General features: G+C 45.6%; 2 protein-coding genes across 2 annotated transcripts; both read right to left on the minus strand.

Annotated features, from left to right (window-relative positions):
- Positions 1-9085: 9085 nt before the first annotated feature.
- Positions 9086-14001, minus strand: LOC123072164 (2-hydroxyacyl-CoA lyase). The gene is made up of 2 exons (XM_044495724.1): positions 12288-14001; positions 9086-9660 (listed from the first exon to the last, which is right to left on the minus strand). The coding sequence occupies exons 1-2, from the start codon at positions 13692-13694 to the stop codon at positions 9346-9348; spliced, it is 1722 nt and encodes a 573-aa protein (XP_044351659.1). The 5' UTR covers positions 13695-14001; the 3' UTR covers positions 9086-9345.
- Positions 14002-23471: 9470 nt separating this feature from the next.
- LOC123066309 (protein LURP-one-related 11-like) lies at positions 23472-24365 on the minus strand. Its single transcript, XM_044489417.1, has one exon. It carries the CDS (start codon positions 24326-24328, stop codon positions 23729-23731), a length of 600 nt encoding a protein of 199 aa, XP_044345352.1. The 5' UTR covers positions 24329-24365; the 3' UTR covers positions 23472-23728.
- Positions 24366-27666: the final 3301 nt, after the last annotated feature.

The raw sequence follows: 27666 nt of genomic DNA on the forward strand, positions 1-27666 counted from the left end.
ATTCTTTTTGTTTTTAATGTTTTGAACAGAATTCTAATTACTTATTTATTTTCTTTTATGATAATTCTTTTTGCTTTTAATGTTTTGAATAGAATTCTAATTACTTATTTATTTTCTTTTATGATAATCCTTTTTGCTATTAAAGTTTGTAACAAAATTCTATATAATTTTAGTTTCAATAATACTAGAGGTTTATAAAAGCTTTTTAGTTGATTCCTTCAGTACCAATTCTAAGGCTGTTACAAAGGCATTTTATTTGGTACAGGTTTTAAGGCTGGTGCCCCACGAGCACCTTTTAGTACCGGTTCATGCCATGAACCGGTAAAAGAGTTTTTTAGTTGATTCTTTCTGCAGTTGTTTTTTAGTCCCACCTCGCCAAGCCAGAGGCACTCGCAGCGGTTTATAAGCCCCAAGTGCAGAGACGATGCAGAAGAGGCTCAATGCTAACCTGCACGTTGCTTAGCTTTAAGCCTTGAGGAATAGGGTAGACTACACGGAGCTATGTGCAGTGCAGTTTACACTATTTTAGTGACTTATTACAACTCAGAAAGGCTTGAAGCTAATTAACGAGCATTGCGCCTTTTTTTATTTTTAGTGACTTATTACAACTCAGAAATAAATAGAAAAAAATAAATATAGCATAAAAGAAAAAAAACTATATAAAAAACTACTCAAAAATAAATAGAAGAAAAAATAGTTGTGATTAACTTTACTAAAAAAATGAGCATATATGCGCTTATAGAGAAAATTCAACCTAAATTCATAATAAATTTCTACTAACTTCAGAGAAATTCAATATGAATTTAGGTCAAATTCCCTGTATAAGGGCATCTATTTCCACTTTGAGAGGGAGGGGCTTATAAACGGGTGTGAGCGCCCTTCGGTTCGCGAGGTGGGACTAAACTCTGACCGCAACGAGGACCAACCCTTTAGTCCCGGTTGGCGGCACGAACCGGGACTAATGGGCTGCCTTTGGTCCCGGTTCAAGCCGCCAACTGGGACCAATGGTGGTGGGCCAGGAGCGAGGCCCATTGGTCCCAGTTCGTCCCACCAACCGGAACCAAAAGGTCCAGACGAACCGGGACCAATGGCCCACGTGGCCCGGCCGGCCCTCGGGGCTCACGAACCGGGTCCAATGCCCCCATGGGTCCCGGTTCTGGAATGAGCCGGGACTAATGGGCTGACCCGGACTGGACCATTGCCTCTTTTTCTACTAGTGAAGTGCAAAAACCGGTGTTTCACCTGGAGTAACGAAAGATAAAACCCAACGCTCTGCAGCATAGACAAATTCTTCTGCAACCCAGACTGGGAAACTCTACACGATGGCTACATGCTAACTGCTACATCAACTTCTTTCTATGATCATTGCCCTCTAATCCTGTCTCGTGCTGAATGTCAGCCATGCAAGGCCAGATTCAGATTTGAAAATTTCTAGCACAAACACCCTCACTACTCTGAAACTGTTCAGCACGCCTGGGAGAGGCCTGTTAACCATGACTGCCCTTTTGTCAGGATAAAAATCAAGATGCAGGGGACAACTAGGGATCTCAAAATATGGAGCAGATCGCTTTTCACCAAAACAAAAATGTGGTTCCACATAGCAAATGAAGTCATTTTGCAACTTGACATTGCTCAGGAAAAAAGAGCCCTAACTGCAGCTGAATTCAGTCTCAGAAAACTACTGAAGACCAAAGTGCTGGGGCTTGCAGCGATCGAGAGGGCTAGAAAAAGGCAAGCCTCCAGGGTGACATGGCTTAGGGTAGGGGATGGCAGCACAAAGTTTTTTCATGCAAAATGCAATGCCAAAAGAAGGAAGAACCATATCCACATGCTTAGAACAAGAGAAGGAGCGATAGTAACTGAACATGCAGCGAAAACTGAAGAAATACACAAGCATTTCATAGAGACCCTAGGCACATCAAGACAACGACATCTCACTTTGAATTGGAGCAACTACAGCTCCCAAGAATCACAGTGCAAGGTTTGGACAATCCTTTCACTGAAGGCGAGGTTTGAGCAGCGATTGTTGCGTCGCCGGCTGAAAAAGCACCCGGGCCGGACGGTTTCACCGGCCAATTCTTCAGAGCAAGCTGGAACACCATCAAAGAAGACATAATGGAGGTTTTCAAAAAATTCTATCACCTCGCGGGAGAAAACTTTTAGGATATCAACAAAGCATTCATCTCTCTTTTGCCCAGAAAGGATGCTACGATGGAAGTGACCCACTTCAGGTCAATCAGTTTGATCAATTCAGTCGCAAAGCTCATCGCCAAGGTTCTTTCAATGAGACTTGCAACGATAATCCCAGCGATCATCTCTCCGGCGCAATCTGCCTTTCAGAAGGGAAAGTGCATCCATGATAGCTATCTTTACGTCCAAAGCTGCGTCAAGGCTCTACATAGAAACAGAAAACCTACTCTGCTCTTCAAACTAGACATCGCGAAAGCCTTCAATTCAGTCTCCTGGGAATACATCCTAGAGCTTCTTCAGCGCTTGGGCTTCAGTGCTTGATGGAGAGATTGGGTCACGCTCCTGTTGTCCACGATGTCGTCCTCTTGTTTACTAAATGGTGATAGCGGGACATCAATCAACCATCGCCAGGGGCTACGGCAGGGAGACCCTTTATCCCCCTTGTTATTTTTTCTGGCGGTCGACCCTCTTTATTGTCTGCTGGCCGCAGCTGCCGCCCAAGTTTCCCTAGCGCCCCTCCTGGGTCGAGGAACTAGTATGAGAACTAGTCTATACGCTGACGACACTGTCATCTTCACAAACCCAGTCAAAGAAGAAGTAGCAATGCTTCTGAGCATCCTCCACCTCTCCGGAGAAGCAACTGGCTTGCGATTAAATCAGGAGAAATCTATAGTAGCCCCAATTAGGTGTGATGACCTAAACCTCGACGATATTCTCCAAGACTTTGGTGGAGTTCTAGTTGACTTTCCAATGACTTACTTAGGTCTCCCTATCTCCACGGGTAGAATTAGGATAGTTCATCTCCAATTCATTTTAGATAGGATCCGATCGCGGCTAGCAGGCTGGAAGGGAAAATTAATGAACATGGTCGGAAGAAGAGTACTGGTACGCATTGTTCTATCTGCAATGCCAACTTTTGCCATGACTGTTCTTTGTCTGCCAAAAAAACGTCTCAAGGAAATAGACAAGACGAGACATAGGTTTCTATGGGCGCAAGAAGAGGAGCTATCGGGAGGGAAGTGCAAAGTGAATTGGAAAACAGTTTGTACACGGATTGAGAATGGAGGATTAGGGATACAAGACCTTCACAATTTCGGTAGAGCACTGCGTCTACGATGGCTGTGGTTGGCCTGGGCGTGACCTGACAGGCCATGGAGGGGCTTCCCCACACCCTGTGATCAAGAAGACAAGAAACTTTTCGCCATAACAACCAGGGTTGCGACCGGGGACGGGGAAACAGCAAACTTCTGGAGATGCAATTGGTTGGGAGGCACACCTCCTTGCAACTCCTTCCCTGCCCTATTCAGACACTCAAGAAAAAAGACAAGGACTGTGGCGGAGGCCCTCGGAAATGATCAGTGGATCAGAGATGTACGACATGGAAGCTGGGAAAATATAGTGATCGAGGTAGTTTCTCTTGCAAGAATGATCAGAGGACAAGGACAAGTTTTAGCAGAGCAACAGCAGGACATGATCAGATGGACAGGGAGCGGAAACGGCATCTACTCCACCAGTTCGGCATACAAGACACAGTTCAATGGCACCCCCACCACACACATGAAGAGCACAATATGGAAGGCATGGGCCCCTGCTAAGATTAAGATCTTCTCTTGGCTACTCCACTTGGATCGATTATGGTGCAATGATAGGCTTCAACAATGTGGATGGCCAAACTCCTACTTCTGCCACTTCTGTAGAAGAAACTTGGAAACGTCAGTTCACTATTCTGGAATTGTAATATCTCCAGGGAGGTGTGGGCCGAAGTTGCATCGTGGAAAGGTTGTGCCTCTCTAGCCCCCCGGCAAAGGGAACAAGCACCCACACCCTCGGCGACCAAGCAAATCATGCCCCGCACAAGCAAAGAGGAAAAGAAAGGAGTTCAAACCATGATCATGGCTACAACTTGGGAGCTCTGGAACTCAAGGAACAATAGCACATTCAGAATGAAGGAAGTGGAGGCATCAGATATCACCAGGGCGATCAGAGAAAACGTAGAGCAATGGCGGCTCGCTGGAGCCAAGGCGCTGGAGCCCCCGTTCGGGGATTTAGGCGCGAGATAAAACCTAAAACCTAAGAGGCGGGGATGGGGTTGGAAACCACCCATCATGACTTCTTTTTCCCTCTTCTTTTCGGTTATGTCCTTTTGATCGCTTCGATCAAACCTTGTATTCCTTCACTCCTCTGCTAAATCAATGCAAGCCAGCCGAGCTGGATCTTTCAAAAAAAAAAACAGTAAATCCGATGGGCCGGGTAGCTATCTCTGGTGTACCACTACAAGCTCAAATCCGCTCTCCCATTTAATCTGGGATACAACGGACAACCGTATGCATTGTGCATTTGTGTGTGTGCACGAACGTTTACGACGGCACGAAGGTGTCAAGATGCCAAAAAGAAAAAAAAATCATACAACGAACGCACCCGCGCGTCCCCTTCCGCACAAGGACGACAGAAAGAATCCCTCGCAAAAAAAAAAAAGGACGACAGAAAGAAAGGGACGCCGTGAGCAAGCCGACCGATCCGGTGTCATGTGTTGGATTGGATTCGAACCTGGACGAAACGCATCCCCGCTGCCTCCAGATTCGAACCTATCCTATATTCATATCCTATCCTCGGAAAGATTTGTGACGACAAGTTGTATGAACGGCGGTGCCAAGCGGCGGGAAGAGACAGAGAATATCAGCGGCAGCGGCACGACGGAGGATACCGGACCGGATACGGGCGGGGGTGGCGCGGTCGCGGCATCGGACGACGGGGTGTCCGACTGTCCCCCGTTCCCATCGCCGCGGCAGCCGGCCGTACCTCCATTAAACTAATCCCAACTAGTTAATCATCATCCTCCGTTGGCTAATGGTCTCGGCGTCGCCCGGCATCTCCACCGTGACGGCGAGTAAACTAATCCGGCGGAGGGCCGGTTGTTAATCTAATCCGCGATTTGTTAATGATGAATGAAAGAGGGTGCTGATTGGTTCTCAAGCCCGTCCCGTATCCCACCGACGCGTGTGCCCGCCGGACGATGCTTCGCTGTCGCCCGCTGAGCTCTCTCCGTACAACTCTGCGGTGGTCCCCATTTGTGCTGCTCGCATCCTTGTAGTCAAATCAAAATTTTTAATGCCAAGAAAAATATCTGCCATTGTACTCCCTCCGGTTTTTGTTTACTGCGGAGTTTAGGTTTATCTAAAGTCAAATTATATATTTTTTTAACGGGTTCGTAGAAAAATATATGGCAAATACACCATCAAATCTATACCATCGGACTCATCATTGCGTATATTTCAAATCATATAAAATTTTAATTGTAAATGTTTATATTTTTTCTATAAATTTGGTCAAACTTTTTAAAGTTTGCCTTCAGTCAAAATTAATATGTGGAGTAAAAAAAATGGGGGAGTACATTTTTCCAGATGAAGTAGATACCCTATTGATGAACTATAATTTGCTTTAGAAGAACGTATACTCCCGCTTTTTTTCAAACATGTGCCAAATTTCATTCACTCAGTAACAGTGTACAACATGAAGTACAAAGTCCCGAAGATTGAAGGCACCAACAAGAGAGATTATAGGGCAAGGCATTCCCGTGAGCTGAACCAAAGCAACTAAAGACAAGTCAAGTTTCAAAGCACGGCCTAGAACCTGGCGAGCACCATCGTGAGCTATTCCATTGATCTCCCTAAAGATGCGAAACACATGCGCTCAAAGATCATCTATAATCGGTTTTCGCCCGGTTTTCCATTAATTAACTGGGCAACTCTCTTCTTCTTAATTAATCGATGAGGCAAATCTTTTGCCTCCGTTTTAAAAAAAAGATCATCTATGAACCAATAGAAATCTGCAAGAGTAGTTTTGATCGTCCATGTAGTTGAGTTAGACGAGACATTTCTAGCCGTTGCCGACTTCGCAAGATAGAAGTTGTCTGCAAGAAAGGTTGGTCCAGCAACCTACAAGAGCCGAGCCACAATGGCCGCAAAAAGAGGAGCATGTGCTTCTGTTTCTGACGCTTGAATCTTAACTTGAATGATCCTGTAAGAAGTTTAGGAAAACTCCAGCGTTTGTTACACTGCTTCCATTCAAGCCTCGAATTTTTGGACATTTGAAAGAGGCATTAGAATAAATTTTTGCTCCTATAATTAGAAGATCAGGCCTAAGAGTGCAACCCTGCAGTAGCCTCCCCCTTATGTTTCATGGGATATGTAAATCATTTTTCTTACTATCGAGTGCACCTGAGCAATGTTGTGATCAGCCAAGGCTGAAGCAACTATGTGTACCTCATGAGGAAGAGAACCTTTCTGAGCAAAACGACAATCGTTCCTAGAATTCCAAATGTACCACATAAAGTTGAAAATGTCGGGTATAGATACATAGGGATAATTCATATTAAGCCAGACCTGAACAACAATTTGCATGGAAAGATGGTTCTCAGTTAAAAGATCAGTCCTAAGGTACCAAGAATGGGCAAATCAAGCTGTTGTCGCAAAGGCACAAAGGGAAAAGAGTTTCATTTTCACTTTCATCTACGACATCACTGTTTTGATATGTGAACAGAGAAACGACTAGCTCGCAAACCTGTCGGAAGAGTTTTTCGAAGAAACCTCCAGGCAAATGTTTGAGCTCTTGGGGCTATCTATTTTTGCTATCGAGCCTGTATAAGAGGCTCCTTTACCTGGAAAGAAATATGTGAAGGCTGATTCCTTGGTAGACTTTGAATATCCAGTAAACACAATTTGTAAGTAGATTTGGAGTTGCATTTACCATTAGCGTGAGATCCCAACAAAGAATGTCTGGACAATCATCTTCAATGATGCTAGTGTGAGTGATGATAGAGGCAGTGGGCTCCTGGAAAAGAGAGTGGGTGAGATTGTTGTCCAAAGTTTTATGTCCTAGGAGCCAAAGATCTCTAACTTGAATAGGATAAATGAAGCCAACAGGTTCGATAACGAGATTGTTGTGAATTTCAATCGAAGCCAAAGGCCAACGAGTATCCAAATGGACATGTTCCATTGAGTGATGCGGAAAAAAGAATAAGCCTTGAGTTTAGGGAGCATCTTAAGTATGGATGACCAGAAGGGAGATTTTGGAGTGTCTGAGTTGGCAGCGAAAATCCGCAGGGACACGCAGGTGAGAGAGCGCGCACCTTCCCTATCGTGCATGTCCGTTCGATTGCTTTAAGATTCATAAACTTGATTAGTCTTAGGCTTTTGATTACTGAGCGGGGTCCATCCATGCATGTGTTTGGTAACTTTTGCCAGAGGGGCATGTGTCATCCACCCCATCTTCATGTCTACTCCCTCCGTTCCAAATTACTCGTCGCTGAAATGGATGTATCTAGAACTAAAATACATCTAGATACATCCATATGTGCGACAAGTAATTCGGAACGGAGGGAGTATTTCATTCATCTTTTAATTTCAATCTACTATATTTTGAAAAAAGTCTAAAGTATGTTTCATTTGCATATTTGTGTTCGTCGCCGCAAGAACTTTCGAAAAAGACCAATCTTGAATATATTTTAAATTTAAAAAAAAAAATCCAATTATCATATTTTGAAACATGATAGTCGTGACATTAAGTTTTCACAAGTCTCATCAAGTTTTACCAGGTTTTGTATGCTTTTAGGGTTTAGGGTTCTGAGCTTTAGGTCTTACGGTTTATGGTTTAGGTTTAAGTTTAAGTTTTGAAACTTGCTAAATTTATCATCGCTCGTATCAAGTTTTATTAGTTGAAACTTGCCCGACCGCCTCTTCGCAATCCGTGCGTCGTTGGATTCCGCAAGAGGGCATACCAAGTTTTAAGTTCCATTTTTTGAAACTTTGTATTTTGTCGTTCCGCCTCTTTGTATTTTTTTGAAACTTAACGGAGTTTTAAAAATTCAAAAAGAAAATGTATTCAAAATGGATCTTGTTTGAAAGCTCTCGTCACAAGCAACACCGATCTGAAAACGAAAAATTAAACTAGACTGATTTTCAAAAGATATAGAATTCAAAATTGAAAGTCAAAATGAAGGATGGGAGGTGGGATGAGTTGAGCTGGCAAAAGCTGCGAAAAATTGCGCGTGTGGAACCCATCCAAAGTAATTATGGGTTAAAGCACGTGCAAAGTGTAAACTAGTTTTCAGATCACGAGGCAATCGGACGGCCGCAGATCTGCGTGGCCTCGTCCCTGCGTGCTACAAATCCTCCCCCGAGTTGACAGCCCATACTGAGGTGTCCTAAAAATATTTAGATTTGAGCACCAGATACAAATGAGAGTTGAGATAGTTTGGAGGTCTCCAAGCAGAGGCAAGAATGAGCCCTTGATTCATGACTTGAAGGCCTCTTATTCCTAGCCCTCCGTTCTGCTTGGACGTGCAGATGTCCTTCTAGGCCTTGAGGGTTGAGACAAAGACTTCTAGAAAATTGTAGTTCTTGATTCCTGTCAGATAAACGCATAGTACAAAGGTTCAGTTCGGTGTCAATACCATGGTCAGTGTGTTCGAAAATACTCGTCTTACATCATGGAACGGAGGGAGTAGCATACATTTGTTTTGCTACATGCTCCCTCCGTCCTGAAATGTAAGGCAATTATCAGACGGAGGGGTGTTCAAAAATAGCTTGCATTTGTTTTGCTACATACTCCTCCGTCCCAAAATGTAAGACAATTTTGAGACGGAGGGAGTATGTTGATACAAAAACTTAACAAACGCGATGCCTACATATTTTGGAGAACAAAAGGCATTACTAGCTTAGTCTCTTGGAGCTGCTCATAAGAGTAAAGTGTGTGTGCGTTTGTATGGGTAATGTATGCACGTGTTTGTGAGCACCTGCGACTGTTACTGAAGGGGAAAAAAAAGACAAGCTAGGTTAGTTTCAAATATTTGTCAGCTGTTTATTCCGCGAGCATAGCAAAAAGGCAGTAGGTCTCGTTTCACTTGCATATCAGCTAAATGAATTCCTTCCCAAAAACTCAACAGAGCTGCGCAACGGTCCGATTTGCACTCTACCGCCAACACTTGAATTATGGTACAAATATACAATTGCTAGTGTCCACAAACACAATACACACAGTACACAAAGTCACGTGCCACGGGTGAAGGCGAAACTATCCAGGCACCAGAAGGGCTTAATTATTTCTGGGGCAGCGAGAAACAAGTTCAGATCTAGCTCCTCGGGTGTCCACAGGGATTCAGTTCTTATGCTGCATCCTGCCGCTCTCGGCGCCGGCGTAGGGGTCGATGGTGACATTGATCACCGCCGGCTTCCTGGCGCGGAACGACTCCGACAGGGCGGATTTTAGCTCGTCCGGTGTCTCAACAAGATAGCCTTTTCCTCCGAAGGCTTCCATCATCTTGTGGTAACCTGCGCCGGGAACGAAGGAGGTTGGGGCAGGGTCATCTTTGTAGGGGCCCGTTAGTTCATCTGGGCCTCTTCTGTCACCACCGTAGACGCCATTGTTGTTGAAGACAATCACAACAACAGGCAGCTGGTACCTCACTAAAGTCTGAAAAGTGAAACGGTAGATTATAGATAATTAGGAGATCTGTATTTGCTCCACCGTAGTCTAAGTAAATGCTTGATATGTCATACAACTATTTTAGAACGAAAAACTGTTTCTTCAATGTGAGAGTAAATATCAGGTAGAAACACACACAACAAACAACATGAGTAAGGTCAACATGAAGGGTACCTAAACCAAAGCTGTTAGTAACAACAAAGGCCACCTGGATGAAGCTGGCAAACAAACAAAAAACATAGTATATAACTAACAGCCAAAAGTTTGATGATGTATGAGTTACTAGAATGAATCACTAACTGGTACTCCCTCTGTCCCATAATATAAGACGTTTTTTGACACTACACTAGTGTAAAAAAGCGTCTTATATTATGGGACGGAGGGAGTAACATGGAATGAATTGGTAACACAGGTTCAATTATCTGATGAGCCTGATCGCTTTAGCTGGGCTCTGCGTCAGAAAGGACAATTTTCCGTCCTTCGATGCACTTATGAATTCTTCTGTAATATACTCTCACTTACCCGTGGAGTTGGGTCAAGGAGTAATTCTCACGAAAGATAATTTGCTCGAAAGAAACCGGCAAGGAAGCAAGTCGTATTTCTTTTGCGGACATGATGAGGCTATCCAGCACCTCTGATTGTCACGTTGCTCGCTTCATGTGGGGGTTAGTGCACATAGATTTTAATATAAATCCTTTAACTAGGATCACACATTGTTTGGGCAATGGTTAGACAGTCTAGGATGGGATCTTCACTCTACTATCATGTGTGGATCTGTGGCGATTTGTTGGGTTATTTGGTTGTGCCACAATGATGTTATTTTTATAAGAAAGCTTTCCGGCATCCAAACCAGGTTATTCTCATGTGCAAGATTGCTACTGTTATGGGAACTATTGCGAAACTTCTGGAGACTGCCATGATGGAGTTCTGTTCTACTGATATTTTGCGAATCTAGGTGATGCTGGCGTTGGTTAGTGCTTTTTAGGCATGTTCGATGCTTGTTTTTTTTTTCTGCCACTTGTTAGCCTAAGGACTTTTTTCATCTTCTTAGTGCAGATGCTAGGAGAAATAAAATATCCATTCATCGCACCCCCACCCCCAACCCCAACAGCACAGTGGTGTTTACAATGGTGGTGATATCTGTAAGTTGACAAAACTGGGTTTCTACATTCAGGACATGTATTTACAAATGAGCCAGCATGAACAATCCTCAGGCACCCTATTTGCTGTCAAATATACCAAACCACACCTTTAAGAATCAATTTCAAGGACCATAGTTCTTTTTGGAAAAATATCACAGACTATGGAAATGCTAAAAGTGTAGTTTGTGCAACAGTTTGCAAGAGACATGTCAAACTGTGAAATTAATGTGTGAAATATACTCTTTAAATGACAAGTCATCTTTGTATATCAATTCAGCCTTTTTGCTGCGATGTCATAGATCATAATGTGTTCGAGAAATCATAGTTCATAATAATACTTGTGAGAGTCAGTGTACTTGGATGATGTGTCTACTGTCTAGTATTGTCTGAATTATTGACAATGAGCATTTCCACTGTCCTGGAAAGACACCTCAGCGGTTCATATCGTGTCCCCATGGACCCCATCTAATGGCTATAATTGCTTGGTGCCTTCTGGTACTACTTCATGCCGAGAAGCTGTGAAGGTGGAGGTACCAAGTCACAAGGGGCAGAATAGCAATGTTTCGTGGCATTTTCTGATCACGAGACTACACCAGTGACAACCCTATCCCTCACAGAGACTACACCAGGGACAACCCTATCCCTCATGGGCTGCTTGCAACAACTTCATGCACGCGCAAGCTCTCCCCTACTGTTTATGAGTAAGAAGAAAAAAGCCCGTATATGCCTCTAATCACTCTTAACGGGCAAACATACCGTCAATCCCCACGCCTCCTCCATGAGTTTCCCTAGCTAGACCACCTATCTCCCCTGCTTCGCTTCTCATCTACAAGTCCGGCCTATGCGTAGCAGGCCGCCGGCAGTAACTGCAGCATCGGCTGCACGAGCGTCACATGCTCATCACCATCAGCATCAACCTTAAACACGTACTCCGACATTACAAGGTACCACCAGCCGGAGCTAGGCCTCCGCAATGACCTCGAGGTGCTCCTTTTCAGATCCAACCGTTTGCGGTGCATCCTTCCATCCATACTCATCCACCCCTGCCACAGCCCCCACAGCTCGATTTTACCTATAGCTGTTCGTAAAGTATAGAATGCTGGGGTTTAGTGTCTGTGTTTCTGTGTCAGTGAGTTAAAGATGTCTTCTGAATATTAATTTATGTTGCTGAGTGAGATGTGTGTTTGCTGTCTTTGATCTTCTCTTTTGGCATCTGTAACCCAGTAAGAAGTTGCATCTACTTTTCAGTGTTCAGTTCTGCTTAGGAGGTACCAGTACCTTCCAAGCGCGGTAGAAATGCTCATTGACAGTGGCACGAAGTGACCAATCTACTACCCTTGCTTGCCTCACCCAAAAAATGTCAATTTCAGCTCACAACAACATGATAATAGCATAACAACGTGAAACAAAGAAGGGTACTACCAATAATACTTTTGCACAATTAAACCAAGTAGTGGATGTCATTACACATACCTCAACCTCCATTGCACTGAAACCGAATCCAGAGTCGCCCTCCACAGCAACTACGAGCCGCTCTGGCTCAGCCACTGCTGCCGCAACACAGTACCCCAACCCAACACCCATCGTCCCCCATGTCCCTGCATCCAGTCTTGTCCTTGGCTCATTCTGCACAAGCACAGCCCTGCCAACATCCATGGTATTCGCCCCTTCCGAGACCACAACTGGAGCAGGGCTCCCCTCGGCAAGGATCGCATCGCGAATGATCCGCATGGGTGTCATGAAATTGAACGGCACAACATCCTTCACAAGCTGTGCCTCCATCTTTAGCACATTATCCTTGCTCTTCTTGGTGATTGCATCAACCCATGGGTGCGACCGCGCCAAGCAGAATGGCTGATCCTTGATCTCCCTGTTGAGGAGCTCAACGACTTTCTTCGCATCCCCAACCAGACCAACCTGCGGCTTCCGAAGCTCAATCTCATCTTCAGAGACGTCCACAAGTATGAACTTGACATCCTTGGACCACTTGGGAGGCTCACCAAAGTGAAGCAACCAGTTCAGCCTGGCGCCGACGACGAGGGCCACATCGCACTGCCCAATGGCGAGGGAACGCGCGGCGGTGGAGGACAGTGGGTGCACATCTGGCACGACCCCCTTCCCCATGGGAGTCGGGAGGAAGGGGATGCCGGTGGTGTCCACCAGCTTCTGGATCGCCACCTCGGCACGGGCGTACGCCGCGCCCTTCCCGATCACGATCAGCGGCCGTTCCGCGCGCCGGAGCAGCTCGGCCGCCTCCACGATGCCCTGGTCCAGGGACTTGTGTTTCGGTGGGGACGGATCGGCGGAACCGGCCGCGGCCGCGGCCTCTGCTATGAGGGAGGCGGCGTCGGATTCGGCGAGGGTTTGGTGGAGGACGTCGGAGGGGATGTCGAGGTAGCACCCGCCGGGGCGGCCGGCGACGGTGGCGGCGAGGGCCTGGAAGACGAGGCGGGGGATGTCGGCGATGTCGGCGGCCTTGACGGCGAGCTTGGCGAAGGGCCTGGTAGCGGCGATCTGGTCGAGCTCCTGGAAGTCGCCCCGGCCGGCGTCGCGCTGGTCGCAGGAGCCGGAGACCATGAGGAGCGGCCAGGCGTTGGCGGTGGCGTGGGAGAGGCCGGCGAGGCCGTGGACGCAGCCCGGCCCGGAGACGGTGAGGAGCAGGCCGGGGCGGCCCGTGAGGAAGCCGTAGGCCGCGGCGGCGTACCCCGCGGACTGCTCGTTGCGGAAGGCGAGGAAGCGGCACCCGGCGGCGGCGGCGCGGGAGGCCAGGGAGGTCACCGGGATGCCCACCACCCCGAACATGTGCCGCGCCCCCGCGGCCGCCAGGGCGCGACCTGCGAGCGCGCTGCCGTCGACCCTCGCGGCGGAGTCGGACGCCATCTGTGTGGTGGTCTGGGGATGGGTGGGTTCTTCTCCGATCCGGCTCAGAGTGGTTGGGCGTGGGTTCGCTGGCACACGGAAGTTTATAAAGGGGGTCAGTTAGTCACTGGCGGCGGCGTGCCGGCGGGCGAGGCGGGGCAGATGCGCCTCCCCGGAGCCTGCGGTGTATCTGGTTCCGGTGGCGTCCGGCGGCCGGTGGGGAAATCTGCTGGATGTAGAGGAAAGAGTGCTCCTTTTGCTCTCCTCTCCTCTCCTCTCCTCTCCTCCACCAACATGTTTGTTGGCCAGAGTCTGCATAGACTTCATCATCATGTTCAAAAGCACTTTCCCCTCCACTGAAGTGATCAGGCCAACATACATAGGCAACTCAATATAGTTCCAGATAAAATGGTTATCGATGAATATGCTCAGTACAACAGTTATTAATGATCGTCACAACAGTTATTAATCCCTTCTTCAAGGTGTGCGCTTCATAGTCTAGAAGCTTGATGGGAGATCTTAGGTGAGCATAACGATCGCGACTTTTGTTGATCCGTCGTTCTCGGCATTTGTTCCTTTTGTACTTTATCTTTCTTTTTTCTTTTTAGATGTGATTGTGTTGCTTCTGCCCCAGCACCTATCGTTGGCTTTATAGAGTGTTGAGAGAGAGAGAGAGAGAGAGAGAGATCCAACAACTGTCTTTTCTTTCCCTCCAACTTTCTTTCCTCTCCAACTATTTCTCCTTTCACAAAATCGATTTTACCCAAATTATAAATTCAGCCAATTTCTATTTTGAGCATGGTACCATGGCAATGCTTGCATACACGCATATACGCTCACTCATATAAACACACTCACTGTATCCTTATGGCACCTTTCGAGATACTGAACCGTCACAACATTTTGAGAATGGCAAAGTCACCACAGATGTCCATTTCCTCTATTGTTCATTCGGTCTAATTTTTAATCTCCAAAAGGATGGTGTATAGTATACTCCCTCCATCCCATAATGTAAGACGTTTTTTAACACTACACTAGTGTAAAAAAGCGTATTACATTATGGGAGGGAGGGAGTAATTTTGTTTTGTATTGGTGTTTGCCTCCAAGTGTCTTTCATTGTCCGGTATTGTTTTCCTTCAAATATAAGATGTCCTTTGGATGCCTCTTTCGAAAAAAAAACTAAAAGCATTTTTGGCATGACACACAAAAGAAACTGAAAGCGCTAAGAATATGGAGTCAGGATTTGCCAAACATGCTAAAGGGAATTGCCAGGCTCACAGTACATAATTTTTTTTGGCATGTTTGAAAACATGACATTAGATTTGTAGTGGGTCCAGAGAAATAGGAACCCATCGGACAAAAATCTAATCTTTATCTTTACCTAATAATAAAGAAAATTGGGTTTCTGTCGTCCGTCTTCGCTAGCGATTTTGCAAAATAGTCCCTGTCCTTTTTGTTATTCAACCCGCAGTCCCTTTTTAAGTGGATATATAATATACGTCGTTCTTACAAAAAAGACCCTGTGTTTTTGTTATTCGGTTGCTGGCGAGCGAGACAAGCTGCAGGTCGAGGCTGGCCGCGATGCAGAAGATGTCCGGCGCGGCGGCTGCGATCTCCGGCCAGATCCGGTCGAGGAGGCGAGGCTGGAGCGATCTAGGAGGCGCGGGAGGAGGTCCAGCGGCGAAGCTTCAACTCCAAGTACATGGTGGCGGTGTTCCTCGCCGGTTCCGAGCGAGATGGGGCTGCGATGCAGACGATGCCGGGCGCGATGACGACGATCTCCGGCCAGATCCGGTCTAGGAGGCGAGGCAGGGGCCGGATCCTGCTCGGGGGATGGCGTGGAGGCGATCTACGAGGTGCGGGAGGAGGTCCAGCGGCGGGGCTTGAACTCCAGCGGCCCCCCTTTCGATGGACGGGGTTGCCCACGTCGCCGGCAACTCCCCGGAGGCCGACAGGACCTCCTCCTCCGCGTCCTCGACCGGCTCGGCCTCTCGGCGCTCCCGGCCGCACAAGGGGATTCACCTGCGGCGGCGCCGGCGACCATTGTCCGCTCGGAGAGGAGACGGCGGCGAAGGCGACGGCAAGGGCGCCGGTGACGAGTGCAGGGGCCTCGCGCTACCGCTGGGGATGTCCTTCGCGGCGGTTCCCGCCCAGGTGAGCGTCTCCTCGCGTTTTGGCTACTGCTATTGTTCCTTAATTGGTAGGTGGACCCCCTTCCTCCTAGCCATGCCACATTGTCGTGCGTCATCGGCCCACAACGCTGCACCAAGCTCCATGAGCTAATTGCTGAGGGTGTGCTTGGCCTGTGGTGACAAGCTCAACCAGAATTTCATCGAGTCCGAACTCAAGCTCGACGCCGGCAGATTCATCCAGCCGAACCACGGTCACTCACCCCATAAGGTCGCTTTCTCCTCCTCTATTAAGGGTTGTGCCATGTCTGAAGAAGAAACATGATGCAAGTAATTGATTCGTCCAGTTGTGTTACCTTGCAATGGCGGATATGGTAAGAACCCGGCCTCTTCTCCCTTGCCTGCTCCGACAGCGGTGTTCTGGGCGTCCATGACCATGGCAGAAAGTCTCAAAGGAGGACGCCGGCAAGCACAAGGCGCTGCTGCCACCATCTCTGGAGACTGGCACAACGCAATGGCTACAAGGGTCCAAGTTGCGTGTGTAGCAGAAGGACACTGATGGGAAGAAGACCAGTCCATTTCTCTGGGAAATAATCCGATGGTTTGCTCCTTTCAGTCTTGAGGATGAGTTGATTGACAACAATAAGATGGGGAGGGGAAGCATCGGAGGTAAAGATGTGCAAGGATGATAACTCAGGGAGAGGACTGGTATGCCACGTGAAACATTACAACAAGAGGATTGACCTACAAGAGAAAAAACAAGGAGATGGGGACATCTAGCAATCAGCAGCGTGGCGAGGAGGATGGTGGTGTCACCTGACATGAATAGTGGTAAACAAGTTGATGTAGTTAGCCACGTGTTCCTTAATATTTAGGCCTGGGAATTGGGACTTGCCAAAAAGCTGTCGCGTCTATGTTTGCTAATGTTTTCAGTCCATTGGTGTTTCCCTCATTATCATCTCGCGGACTTTGGATCTCTGTCAATACATGAATTCAGTTGCTACAATTTCTTACAGTATTTCTGTAGTTCTTTGTAGGGGATTTTTGTTCATGCATGACTCATGGTACAATAAGAATTATCTGTAATTCATGGACAATAGGAGTTTTCTGCCTGGTAGTAATTACTCAAATAACATCTTTTTCCATGCTTTCTCTTATTATTATTTTTATGTTTAATTATTTATTTGATCAGCAACCTACATGAAGTACTTTCCAGAGCAGCCATTCTGGAGTCTCTTATACCATTAACAGAGTTCTATTCATAGATGATAAACCCTGTTCCAGAGCACCCGCTACGAGCTTCATGTATGTTGTTGATTCATAAGAGATTCACTTGGGAGCAGGTGATGTGGTTCTTGGAACGCTTCCTTTAGCATGGGAATTTATACGCCATGGAGTTAATTAATATATAAATTTAAATATAAAAATAAGAAGAAAAAGATAAATTTTGGTAGGTTTGCTCGACATTGTAGTTTGAATTAAAAAGAACACATGTTTTTGCTGTTTGAACATATTGAATCATGAGCTGGCAAAAAGCAATATATAGCATGCTCATAATAAATTTTATTTACATTTCTGTTCTCTTCCATGGACAATTATAGACTTCAGACTAGATCGAGAAATTACATTTTATTGGTGTCACCAGAAGGTCCAGAACTGATAGAAATACGACCTTTTACAGTTTGAGCAACCTTGTGAAATAACCATTTAACGATTACTCTTTCTACTGCTACTAAGATGCTTAGCATAAGCCGGTAAAATAATACTAGGTACTTCTGGTTATAAGTTCGTCGCCGACTTTGATGATGTTAAGGCTTGAGAACTGATGGTACTTTCATTAAGTTCCACTATGGTACTTAATTTTTGAAGTTGGTGTAATGTTATTATTGAGTAAACTGATGAAGTATACCGGAACTGACACACGATACTAGGAATTGTATGTCCTTTTCTTGATAATAAAATACTCATTTGGTCTGATTAAAATTTTTGTCACATGATTCATCGTTGTGCATGAATTTACTTTATTTTAGTTTGTATTACTTGGAATGTTGAGAGTTGGTGTTCCCTCTCTCTTCAGGTCATTCATTGAAGCTTCAGCGACCCATAAAGCCCGAGAAGTGAAGCCCTCTTCAATCCTCTACCTCTCTCGCTGTTGTGTCCAGCCTGCTGCCTGCCTGCTGTGTTGCCTCAAAGAAGGGTCGGGGGCACTTGATGTGGAGGATGGCGACAAGGAGAAGTGAGGATTTCGTGAGGACAGAAACAACGGGAGAGATAAAACATACTCCTCTGGTGCATTGAATTTAGACTGTTTGATGTTCTGCTGCTGGTCAATTCAGTTTCCGTGCCCCGGTTTCATGACGGGAGTTGTCCGTCAGGGGGTAAGTTATAGGCGCACGCAAGCGCGCATGTGCTCGTGCATCTCGGTGTGTGGACACGGGATGCTCTCTTTGCAGTTCAGAGTAAGAGCGATCATATATGGCTTGAGATATTGCATAGGAAAAGGATCTACCAGATCATCAATGCAACACAGGACATCTGAATTTAACCTTATCTTTCTCTTTTCTTTTGAAAGGGATAGAGGAGTGGAAAGGCGTACTGCTTGATCAGAAACTAAGGAGTTTGCATCATTATTAGCTGCCAGTATAGCTTATTTTGAGCTTAACCACATACCTGATTGTTGTGTATGAAAGCATAATCCTATCAAATACTCTTCTTTTTTGCTTGGGTGTTCTGGTGAGAATCTTCAAGGTACCTGGTTGTTATCTCAGCAAGTCACATATCTGAAAGTTCAATAGAGACTTGCACCTCAGAGTTTTTGATAGGTCGCTAGAGGTGTGTGAAGTTTTCTTTCCTCCCGTTGCAACGCACGGGCACATTTACTAGTAATAATAAATGGGCTTTTGCTTCTTGCGGTACATCACAAAAATTGCCCCCAAAGTTGCAAAATATTACCCACCAATGCCATCTATAAATGATAAAAAAACATTTCACACAGGGGATCCCCCGCCTTTGCCGGCCCATGCAGTACGGACCTCCTATACTGCGCTCTACGCGCTGGTAGAAGATGTAGCACCCGTTTGGGCCGGCCCATGTCCGGGTGGCCTGTTTTTACAATTTCTTTTTTTATTTTTTTTTCTGTTTTCGTCTTTTTCTACTTTAAATAATTTGTACTTAAAAGAGTTCCGAAAATTAAAAAATGAGAATTTTAAAATAAAATATTTAATAAGTCATAAAATATTTATGGATTCAAATTTTCTTTGTGAGTTTATAAAAAATCTTTGGTTATTAAAAAAATTCAAAACTTCTAAAACAGATCTTCAGAAATAAATTTTTTTTATGGTTTTTGAAAAAGTTCTTGTATTAAAAAAAGTAATAAATTTGATAAAAAATCGCCAATTCAAAAAATGTTCAGGAATGAAAAAATATCCTAAAAATTCAAAAAACTGTTCATGAATTACAAAATAGTTTATTCATTCTTAAAATATTTGCTGGTTCAAAAAATCATTATGCATTTGGAAACATGTTTGTTAAATCAAAAAAATGTTTGTGAATTTCAAAAACTGCTTCACCAATTTCCAAACAATGTTCATTGATTCAGAAAATTGTTAAAAAATTTATAGAAGTGTTCATGAATTTGAAAATTGTTCACGAGTTTCAAAAAATGTTCATGGTTTCAGGAAATAGAGAGTGATAGTGTATCTCGATAATGCATCAAAATGTGATCATGGCCGTTGGAGATTATGATTTTTTTCTCCCATTACAACGCACCAGCCTTTTGGTAGTTTCTCAATCCAGCAGACCAAAGGAAATCTTCCACTTATGAGCAACCAATGTTCTTTTCGTTGAGTTTAACATGTTAAATTAGGTGCCTTTAGTTGTCTATTGATGTTAGCATACTTTGTAAGTTTGTATGATGGAAAACTATGCGTGTCAAACTATGAACAGAAGATATTAGGCTAGGAGATCCTATCGCCTTACATGCAAAAAAAAAAAAAGAGATCCTATCTCCATTGGGAATTTTTAAGAAAGTTACAGCTGGCTTGTTCATTTTGCTCGGGCCATTTGCACAAAGTTCCTTTGTAGCTTTTGTTTCCAGTTCCCAGGCCAATTAAAAAAATTACTGCAGAGGAGGCAATCACTATCATGACTCTTCGATGTGAATATGAACAAGCTGATCTCACAACATGTAGCGTCAAATGATCATCAACTGAACCTGCAGTTAGCGTACTTTGTGCCTACCCGTTGTTGCTTCATTTAAGCTATGTGTTGTTTCTTAGAGTATATGGTACTGTATGTTTGGCAGCATTCTTGTTTATATCCTCTGCAGCTAATGTTGTTCTTAGGTTGGTAGGGCCAGATGAATTAGGCGAAATAGAGACCGAGGTAGTGGATTATTGGCATCAGCAACCAAGAGTCCAGGTGCATAAGCGTCTTACTTCGCTGCACAAATGTGCAAGGCATCAGGAGATATGGTGAGCTGAGGATAGTCTGGTCCTTTCTGTGAATCCAATGGGTTTGTTAGATACTCCCTCCGTTCCTAAATAATTGTCTTTCTAGCCATCTCAAATGGACTACAACATACGGATGTATGTAGACATGTTTTAGAGTGTAGATTCACTTATTTTGCTCCGTATCTAGTCACTTGTTGAAATCTCTAGAAAGACAATTATTTAGGAACGGAGGGAGTACATATAAGTGGTTTATCTAAGCTTTTTGGTGTCTGACCAGATGTCCGTGTTTCCCGGTTTATTCTAAACTGATGGCGTGAGGCCATATTGTAATCTTTGACCCATGCCGAGACTTGAAATTAAGGAATCCTCGCTGCTGTTGTTGATATGGCTGAAGGCTGCTCATACGTTTAACATAAGATATCCATGGTGAACTAATTTTCCTGTTTGTAATTCAACAGGTGAAATGTGAAAGAATGTGAGGCTGAGCAAGCCTTTGACAAAGGGAAACCTAACAAATTTTGGACGCAAGTTTCAGGTTTGTTGTGGAAAATGCAAGCCGCTACAAATTTTGGATGCAAGTTTCAGGTGTGTTGAACAGAGGCTCAACGATCTTGATGAACTGGACGGCCCTGACTGATGGTTTGAGAAGGTTGAACTAGACGTGGAGTTGCATTTCCGGTGGTCAGTCACCGACATGGGCTCGAGTTCTCCTTTCTCTGCGGTGGTGACAGGCTCAAGTTCATATTGGCCATCACTTGCGACGTACTCCCTCCGTTCCGGTTTACTCGTCATGGGGGTTTTAAAATTTGAACGACGAAACATTTACAAGAAACCCCCTGTGCATCTTCAAATTGTACAAAAATAGAACACGACAGGCGTGAGCGGCTCACGCGTGAAGAATCGGCCGCCGGCCTGATCCCGATCCTTATCCCCTGCCAAAAATCTCCTGAAGCCTCTCCGCTGCCTCCGGTCGTGGATCAACGGAATCGAGGCCATCTCCTTCCATCACGACTGCCGCTGCCCCCACGAGCTTGACGCCGACGGGCGACCTCAATCCTCCCCGAGCCAGTCCGAGCATACCACGAGCCACGCTTGTCCCGCTTGAGCCACGCTTGTCGGAAAGCCACGGATCAACTGAATCGATGCCGCCCCCTCCCAATCCGGTCGCTGCTTGCACACTCGAGCTTGTTCCTCCAGAACCCTTTTCCCCTCCCAATCAGGCCTCCCCGAGCCATTCAAGATCTTCAGGGTGATCTGCTGGTCCTCCAGAACCCTTTCCCCCGCTCATTTCCTTGCTGGTTGGCCTAGCCGTCGTGGTCCTCCGCTTGCCGCCGCTGAAGCTCGTCACAGTAGCTCCTCCTGCCCGCAGGTCCGTCCCTGACAGCGCCAATTCGCCATCATCGCGTCATGGTGGACGACAACAGCTCGCCGGCATCCAGTCTCCGTGGCGTCCTGTCGCCGGCATCGTGTTGGTGGTGGTCTGGATCTGGCGCCTTCGGCCTCGCATCGATTGGAATCCGTGGTCGGCTTGAACTCAAAGGTCCAAGCTTTTTGGAAATTCGCCGCGGGAAGGAGGAGAGGAGCGCGGCGACGCGATAGAAGGTGGGGGGAGAGCGTGGCGGCAGCGCGGCGACGAGCCGGAGAAGAGAGAGAGGGCGAGGACCGCGGGTTCGGTCGGAAATAGATGAAGAGGGTTTTCAGAAAAAGACCGTCGCGATGAGTAAATCGGAACGGAGGGAGTACATCTGTGACCCTGATCAGCCGGTGAATTACTCCAATCTTAGGAAGCAGGGAGACGGTTAGCTGCTCGCCTGCTCCTTTCAAGCCTATCTCCGTCGCCGCATCTGTGTACAGGCCAGCCGCTCGTCAATTGTGTACAATTTGTACTTCGGTTTCCTTGATAAATTGATTGTTGTTTTTTTCAGAATGGAGGCTCAAGAAGAGTCTGGCTTTAAATTAACAAAGCCACTGACTGGCCAGGATTACACAAGGCCATCAAGCATGAGCAACGACCGAAAGATACATGAAAACTGACTGAGAAGCTGACAACACAACACACACTACTACACACCAAAAAAATACAAGAGAAATTCTGCAAGTAATGTCGAAGCCCGCTGCATCACGGGACCAAAGACAGACAGGAAAGCAAAGTAGCATCAAGGATCAGTCCTTAGCATGGAAGCACCGAGAGCTGCCTGACCATGGAGCTTCGGACAAACGAGCACCTGTCTTCTTTTAATTATGATGGCACATATATATGTCGTTTTAGTGGGCTGATATTGATATGCCCTTTTTTTCGTCTTTGTGTTGAACTTGTGGTGTATCCTATGAATTCTGCAAGTAATTTCGAAGCCCGCTGCACCACGGGACCAAAGACATACAGGAAAGCAAAGTAGCATCGAGGATCAGTCTTTAGCATGGAAGCACCGAGAGCTGCCTGACCATGGAGCTTCGGACAAACGAGCACATGTCTTCTTTTAATTATGCTGGCACATATATATGTCGTTTTAGTGGGCTGATATTGACATGCCCTCTTTTTTCGTCTTTGCGTTGAACTTGTGGTGTGTCCTATGAATTGGACTTTCTCGTGAGCGCCATTTTTATTGCGACAACTGCTTGTTGCGCCTACAAGTAAGTAAGTGCGTAAGTGCGTGTGACCATCAAGTCTTTCATTGTAGTAGTTTCATTTGCTAACAGTGTGCTTGTACAAGCATGCACTTTTGGATCTCAAGAGAAAAAGTGCATGCGCCTTTGGGTGTGTGAGGGGGCAATCAGGATACATTGCCCAGGTAGGATTTTTCAAAACGCAACGATTTCACAGATTAACTAATACTCCGCCAATTTGGTTCATATTTGGTTCCGCGGTGATCGATTGTGATAAATAATTGTGTGTGCTTCTCATTGCGGTGATCGATTGTGATAATTGTGTGTGCCCCATATTGCCGTTTTTAGATGAAACTCATGGGCACTAGCACCCATGGTTTATTGATATAGGAGAAGCATCCCTTGTGAGAAACCAGAAATTCGTCCCCGACGTGGCTCGAACCCTGGTTGCTGGAGACGCCACTGCGCTCCCTTGCCACTAGGCTACAGACTAGTTCTCCATATTGCCGTTTTTAGGGGAAAGAGAGCAACAATGAATAACATCTTTCTTGTGCTTTCTAAGTCATAAACGAAGACCACAATAATCACCGCAATACAATCTATTGGAAACCAAATACATCCCAAGTTTTATGTATACAATCAATTAAGAACTTTGTTTCTTTCAGTTACATCTATATATGGTCTTGAACACCCCCTTTGAGAAAGGGGAAAAACCTACACCAAAAAGAGTCACCATGTCCTCAGTTTGGGCAAAAACTTCCTAAATTTTTTGTCTGAAAAAACAATAGTCACATGGACCGCCTACACGTGCTCTCATCACGTAAGTACGTTCCTAGCTAGAGAAGAAGAGGATTGGCATTTCAGGCGTCCATCACAAGGAGCGGTTGATGAGGCCACGCACTACGACCAAGCCCAGGACGAGCAGCTGATCCACCTCCGGCGCCACCGTCAGCGTCAGCACGTCCTCCCCTAGCACCACCCCCGCCGCCGTCTGCTTCCGCGCCACCTCTGCCACGGCCGCGCCATCGACGCCGCGGACTGTGTACTCGGGCTTGCGCGCGCCGGAGCACCCGGCGATCCTGTAGCACGTCCTCGCGCCGCCGTGCATCGTCACGGCGGCTCCGCCCTTCTCGGCCCGTCGCACGCTGAACCACGGCGTCGCTTCCTCGTCCTCGTGGCCGTTGTGGGCGCACCGGGAGACCTCCCACCTCCTGAACATGCCGAAGCCCTTGCGCCTGATCCTGATGAGGGCGTTGCCGGCGCGGTCCATGAAGAGGACCTCGCGGCCGCCCCTGCAGCCGTAGTTGTCGACGCGGAAGGCGACGGCGCCGTCGGGGCCGTACACCGCGCAGCCGTTGCCGTTGAACACCAGCGACTTCATCCACACCGTGTACGCTTGACGGTTCTGGTGGTGATCTCCGGAGGAAGAGGTGGAGCAGGAAGACGAAGGAAGGGGCTGGATCTTGGCCATTGAGGAGAGAGGAGAGAGGAGAGATGGAAGAAGAAGATTGCTCTGCTCTGCTCGGCTCGGCTCGGCTCTGCTGCTGCTGTTTGGCCTATTTATTCAGGACGTGCTCTGAAGTGGACTACTTCGTTCGTTATTCCCGTGTCTTGATTAGTTTATGGCACTGTGAGCGTCACACGTTGGGATAGAATAGTGCTGCACTCGATTAGTTGTTTATGCTCCATCTACTCCCAGTCAGCATGCGATTAGCACCACGATTAGTGATTCATCCAAGAGTTGAGACATGGATATATAATTAAACCTAGATGTAATGCAATGCTGAACATGTGTGTGTGTGTGTGTGTGTGTGTGTGTGTGTGTGAGAGAGAGAGAGAGAGAGAGAGAGAGAGAGAGAGAGAGAGAGAGATCAAGTTTAAAAATGGATGATCGAGACGTACTATGTCGACCCCTTGTCAGAAAATAGATTTGTTCTGCTTTGGCGAGTAGAAAGAAAGCAGACATGTAGCCATGTACGTTAGCTGCCTGAAGAAAGGATAAGTACTTGCGCCTAATCAATTAATTAAGCAGTCGGGCCAGTTCGGTTTTCTCTCGTTTTCCGTGAAGTGTTCATGACCGTGGGGCGACAAACTTGAGTCATTGTGTCCCCCCTTGTGTCATGTCAGGCCCTCAACTTTGTTTTGTTTACAACATTATTACTTTATATACGCACATTGCAGAACTGAATAAGATTTTTTTAATTCTTTTTTTTGGTTGCAGAAAGCATAACTGCATGAGAATAAGAAGCTGTGATTTTGATTTTACTCATGCTCTTGCTGGATTAATGAAATCCGCCTCCAGCTCTGACAGAAGATCGACTGATTAATTAGCTTCCAACTCACAACTCACAAGGACAATGCTGCTGTGTAAAACAAAGCAAGACCTAGCATAAAACTGGGAGGTTGGGAGGGAAGTTTGTTCAGACCAGCTACTAGGAGTACAACTCTGCTAATATTGCAGCGTAAACTATATCGTCGCAACGGGAGATGACTTCTGAGGAATCAGTAGTGATCTCCATATTATCCTTTCGAGAGCGCAAAATCCATGTGTACACATGATACCTACCATATAATATTGTACGTAAAACTGATCGAGCCTCGACGTGTGGACGATGGATAACTCAGTTCTTTCTTTCTTTGCGCGTTTATGGTATGGTACGAGTTGTCTACGTGTGGAGCAGCTCAACTAGCTAGCTAGCCAGTACGACAGGCAGAGAGGAAGCCTCAGTTTAAGAACGGGTATTGCACATATTTTCTACTCCCTCTGTCCCAAAATATAAGAACGTTTTTTGACACTAGAAAGAAAGGCTCCGGGAGCTTAGTAGATACACACACGTGTGTGATGTCCACGTCACATCGTGGAAATTAAAACAAGATAAAAGGGAGAACACATTTTAGGGGCGGCCCATTGTAGTCAAGGACCTTCATCTAAACCGTTCTCTTGACCCCTAGTACAAATAACATTTTGATTCTCCCTGCAAAATAGATAAATAATGGCGGATTCAAATTTTGAATAGCAGGGCCGGAGTTGTTAGTTTTGCACATGTCATACATGTCTGAATTTGGATATGAAAATTTAATGGTTGAACTCATGTATGGATACTTTGAACAGTTGGTTTGTTTTCATTTATACATTTTTGGAAATGATTTTTTTTATTGTCAGTAAGATACGTGGTGCTCGAGAGCCAAAGGGAGTCAGCGGAGCGTATGTCCAAGTGCCTTCCATTTCTTTTTCCCTTTTTCTTAGTTAGTGCTGAATTTCCTCACTCAAGTCCTTTTCGCCACAAAAGTTTCCATACAGACCAAGTTGGGCCTGCAGCCACATGTTCCCACTCACTTCCGTCCTCTTTGCGCATGTGTTAGTATATGTGGATGCTAGTGCTAGTCAGAGAAAATTTTCCTTGGGACCAGCGAGATTGTAAAGCATTGGACTTTCATGTAATGTTGTTGTTTACACGAGTTGACGAGTAAACACTTTTTAATGTGTGAGGCAGCAAGAATATTGCTCAATAAAGTATTTTAAGTTCTCCATGCAACAGTCATGCCATTTTTCCCTGAAGGAAAGCAGTCATGTCATTTTCAAGCATTGACATTTTACCGGTGTATTGCACCAAGGCTCGCAATTGTTTCAAAAGTTAGTGATAGTGCTAACATAGGCGGAGCTAGGTACAATACAACAATCGAATTTGTTACACTAGACACCTAACATGGTGAAGTCCATGTGTCCTGCATTGAATTTATCATGTAATTTTGAAGGAAACAATTAATCATGCAATTCTTACAAACTAATCTTTTGTATAAGAGTATATAATGCCCGCCTTTTGGTTACAACTGCGCACAACGGGGCTACATTCTGGGATAGAGGGAGTACAATATTAGATTTGACAACATATGTAATAACTTCTAAACACTCTGATAGGATGAAGGAAAGAAAAGTTGTCTTTAAAAGTAGCATACATAAATAAGTGTAGTTCATGCAATCGAGCATGGGGATTTGCAGTTTTTCTTTTTCTCATGTTATAGGCTCAAGTTCATATTGTCCACCACTCGTCACGTATACATCTCAGCTGGTGAATTATTCCAACCTTTTGGGAGGGAGGGAGAGAGACCGTCTGCTGCTCGCCTGCTCTTTTTCAAGCCGGCAGCTATCTCCATCACCGTCTCTGCGTAATGGTCTTCCACTCATTGTACACACTTTGTACTCTGGTTTCCTCGATAAATTGACTGAATTTAATAAGGCTGGCAGTGGCACTGACATCGTTTTGGTAGGCTGATGTTGATGTGCGCTCTTCTTTTCTTCTTTGCGTTGAATTTGTGGTGTGCCCGATTGAACTTTCTTTTCATGCGAGACATTTTCAATGTGACAGCTGCTTGCTGCATCTGCAAGTGGGCAGTGACTGACTAATGTTTTTGTGTGTGTCAGTGTCCAAGAGGCCGGCGACTCTCGGTTTATTCTGTGTGGGGCCATCAAGTCTTTTATTGGAGTTTCATATGCTAACATTTGTGTTTCATCGTACAGCTAAACTAAGTAAACCCACAAACTGAGGATAACACATCGACAACCTGGAAATCGAGCACATATCCAAAGATTTATGCAATGACTGTATAACCTTGTTTTTCAACTGGTGGTGGAAAACCCTTTGAGAAAGGGAAAAAAAGTCATATACCAAAAAGAGTCACCATGTCAATTGGCATGGGCAAAAACTTGCTGAATTGTTCGTAAAAAAAAATGGTCACACGAACCACCTACAACGTTCCTACCGTAGTTTCAAATAGCCAGCTATAGCCCCGCTATAGCTCTGCTATAGC

Source organism: Triticum aestivum, chromosome 3B (assembly GCF_018294505.1).
Source record: "Triticum aestivum cultivar Chinese Spring chromosome 3B, IWGSC CS RefSeq v2.1, whole genome shotgun sequence".
NCBI classification, from domain to species: domain Eukaryota; kingdom Viridiplantae; phylum Streptophyta; class Magnoliopsida; order Poales; family Poaceae; genus Triticum; species Triticum aestivum.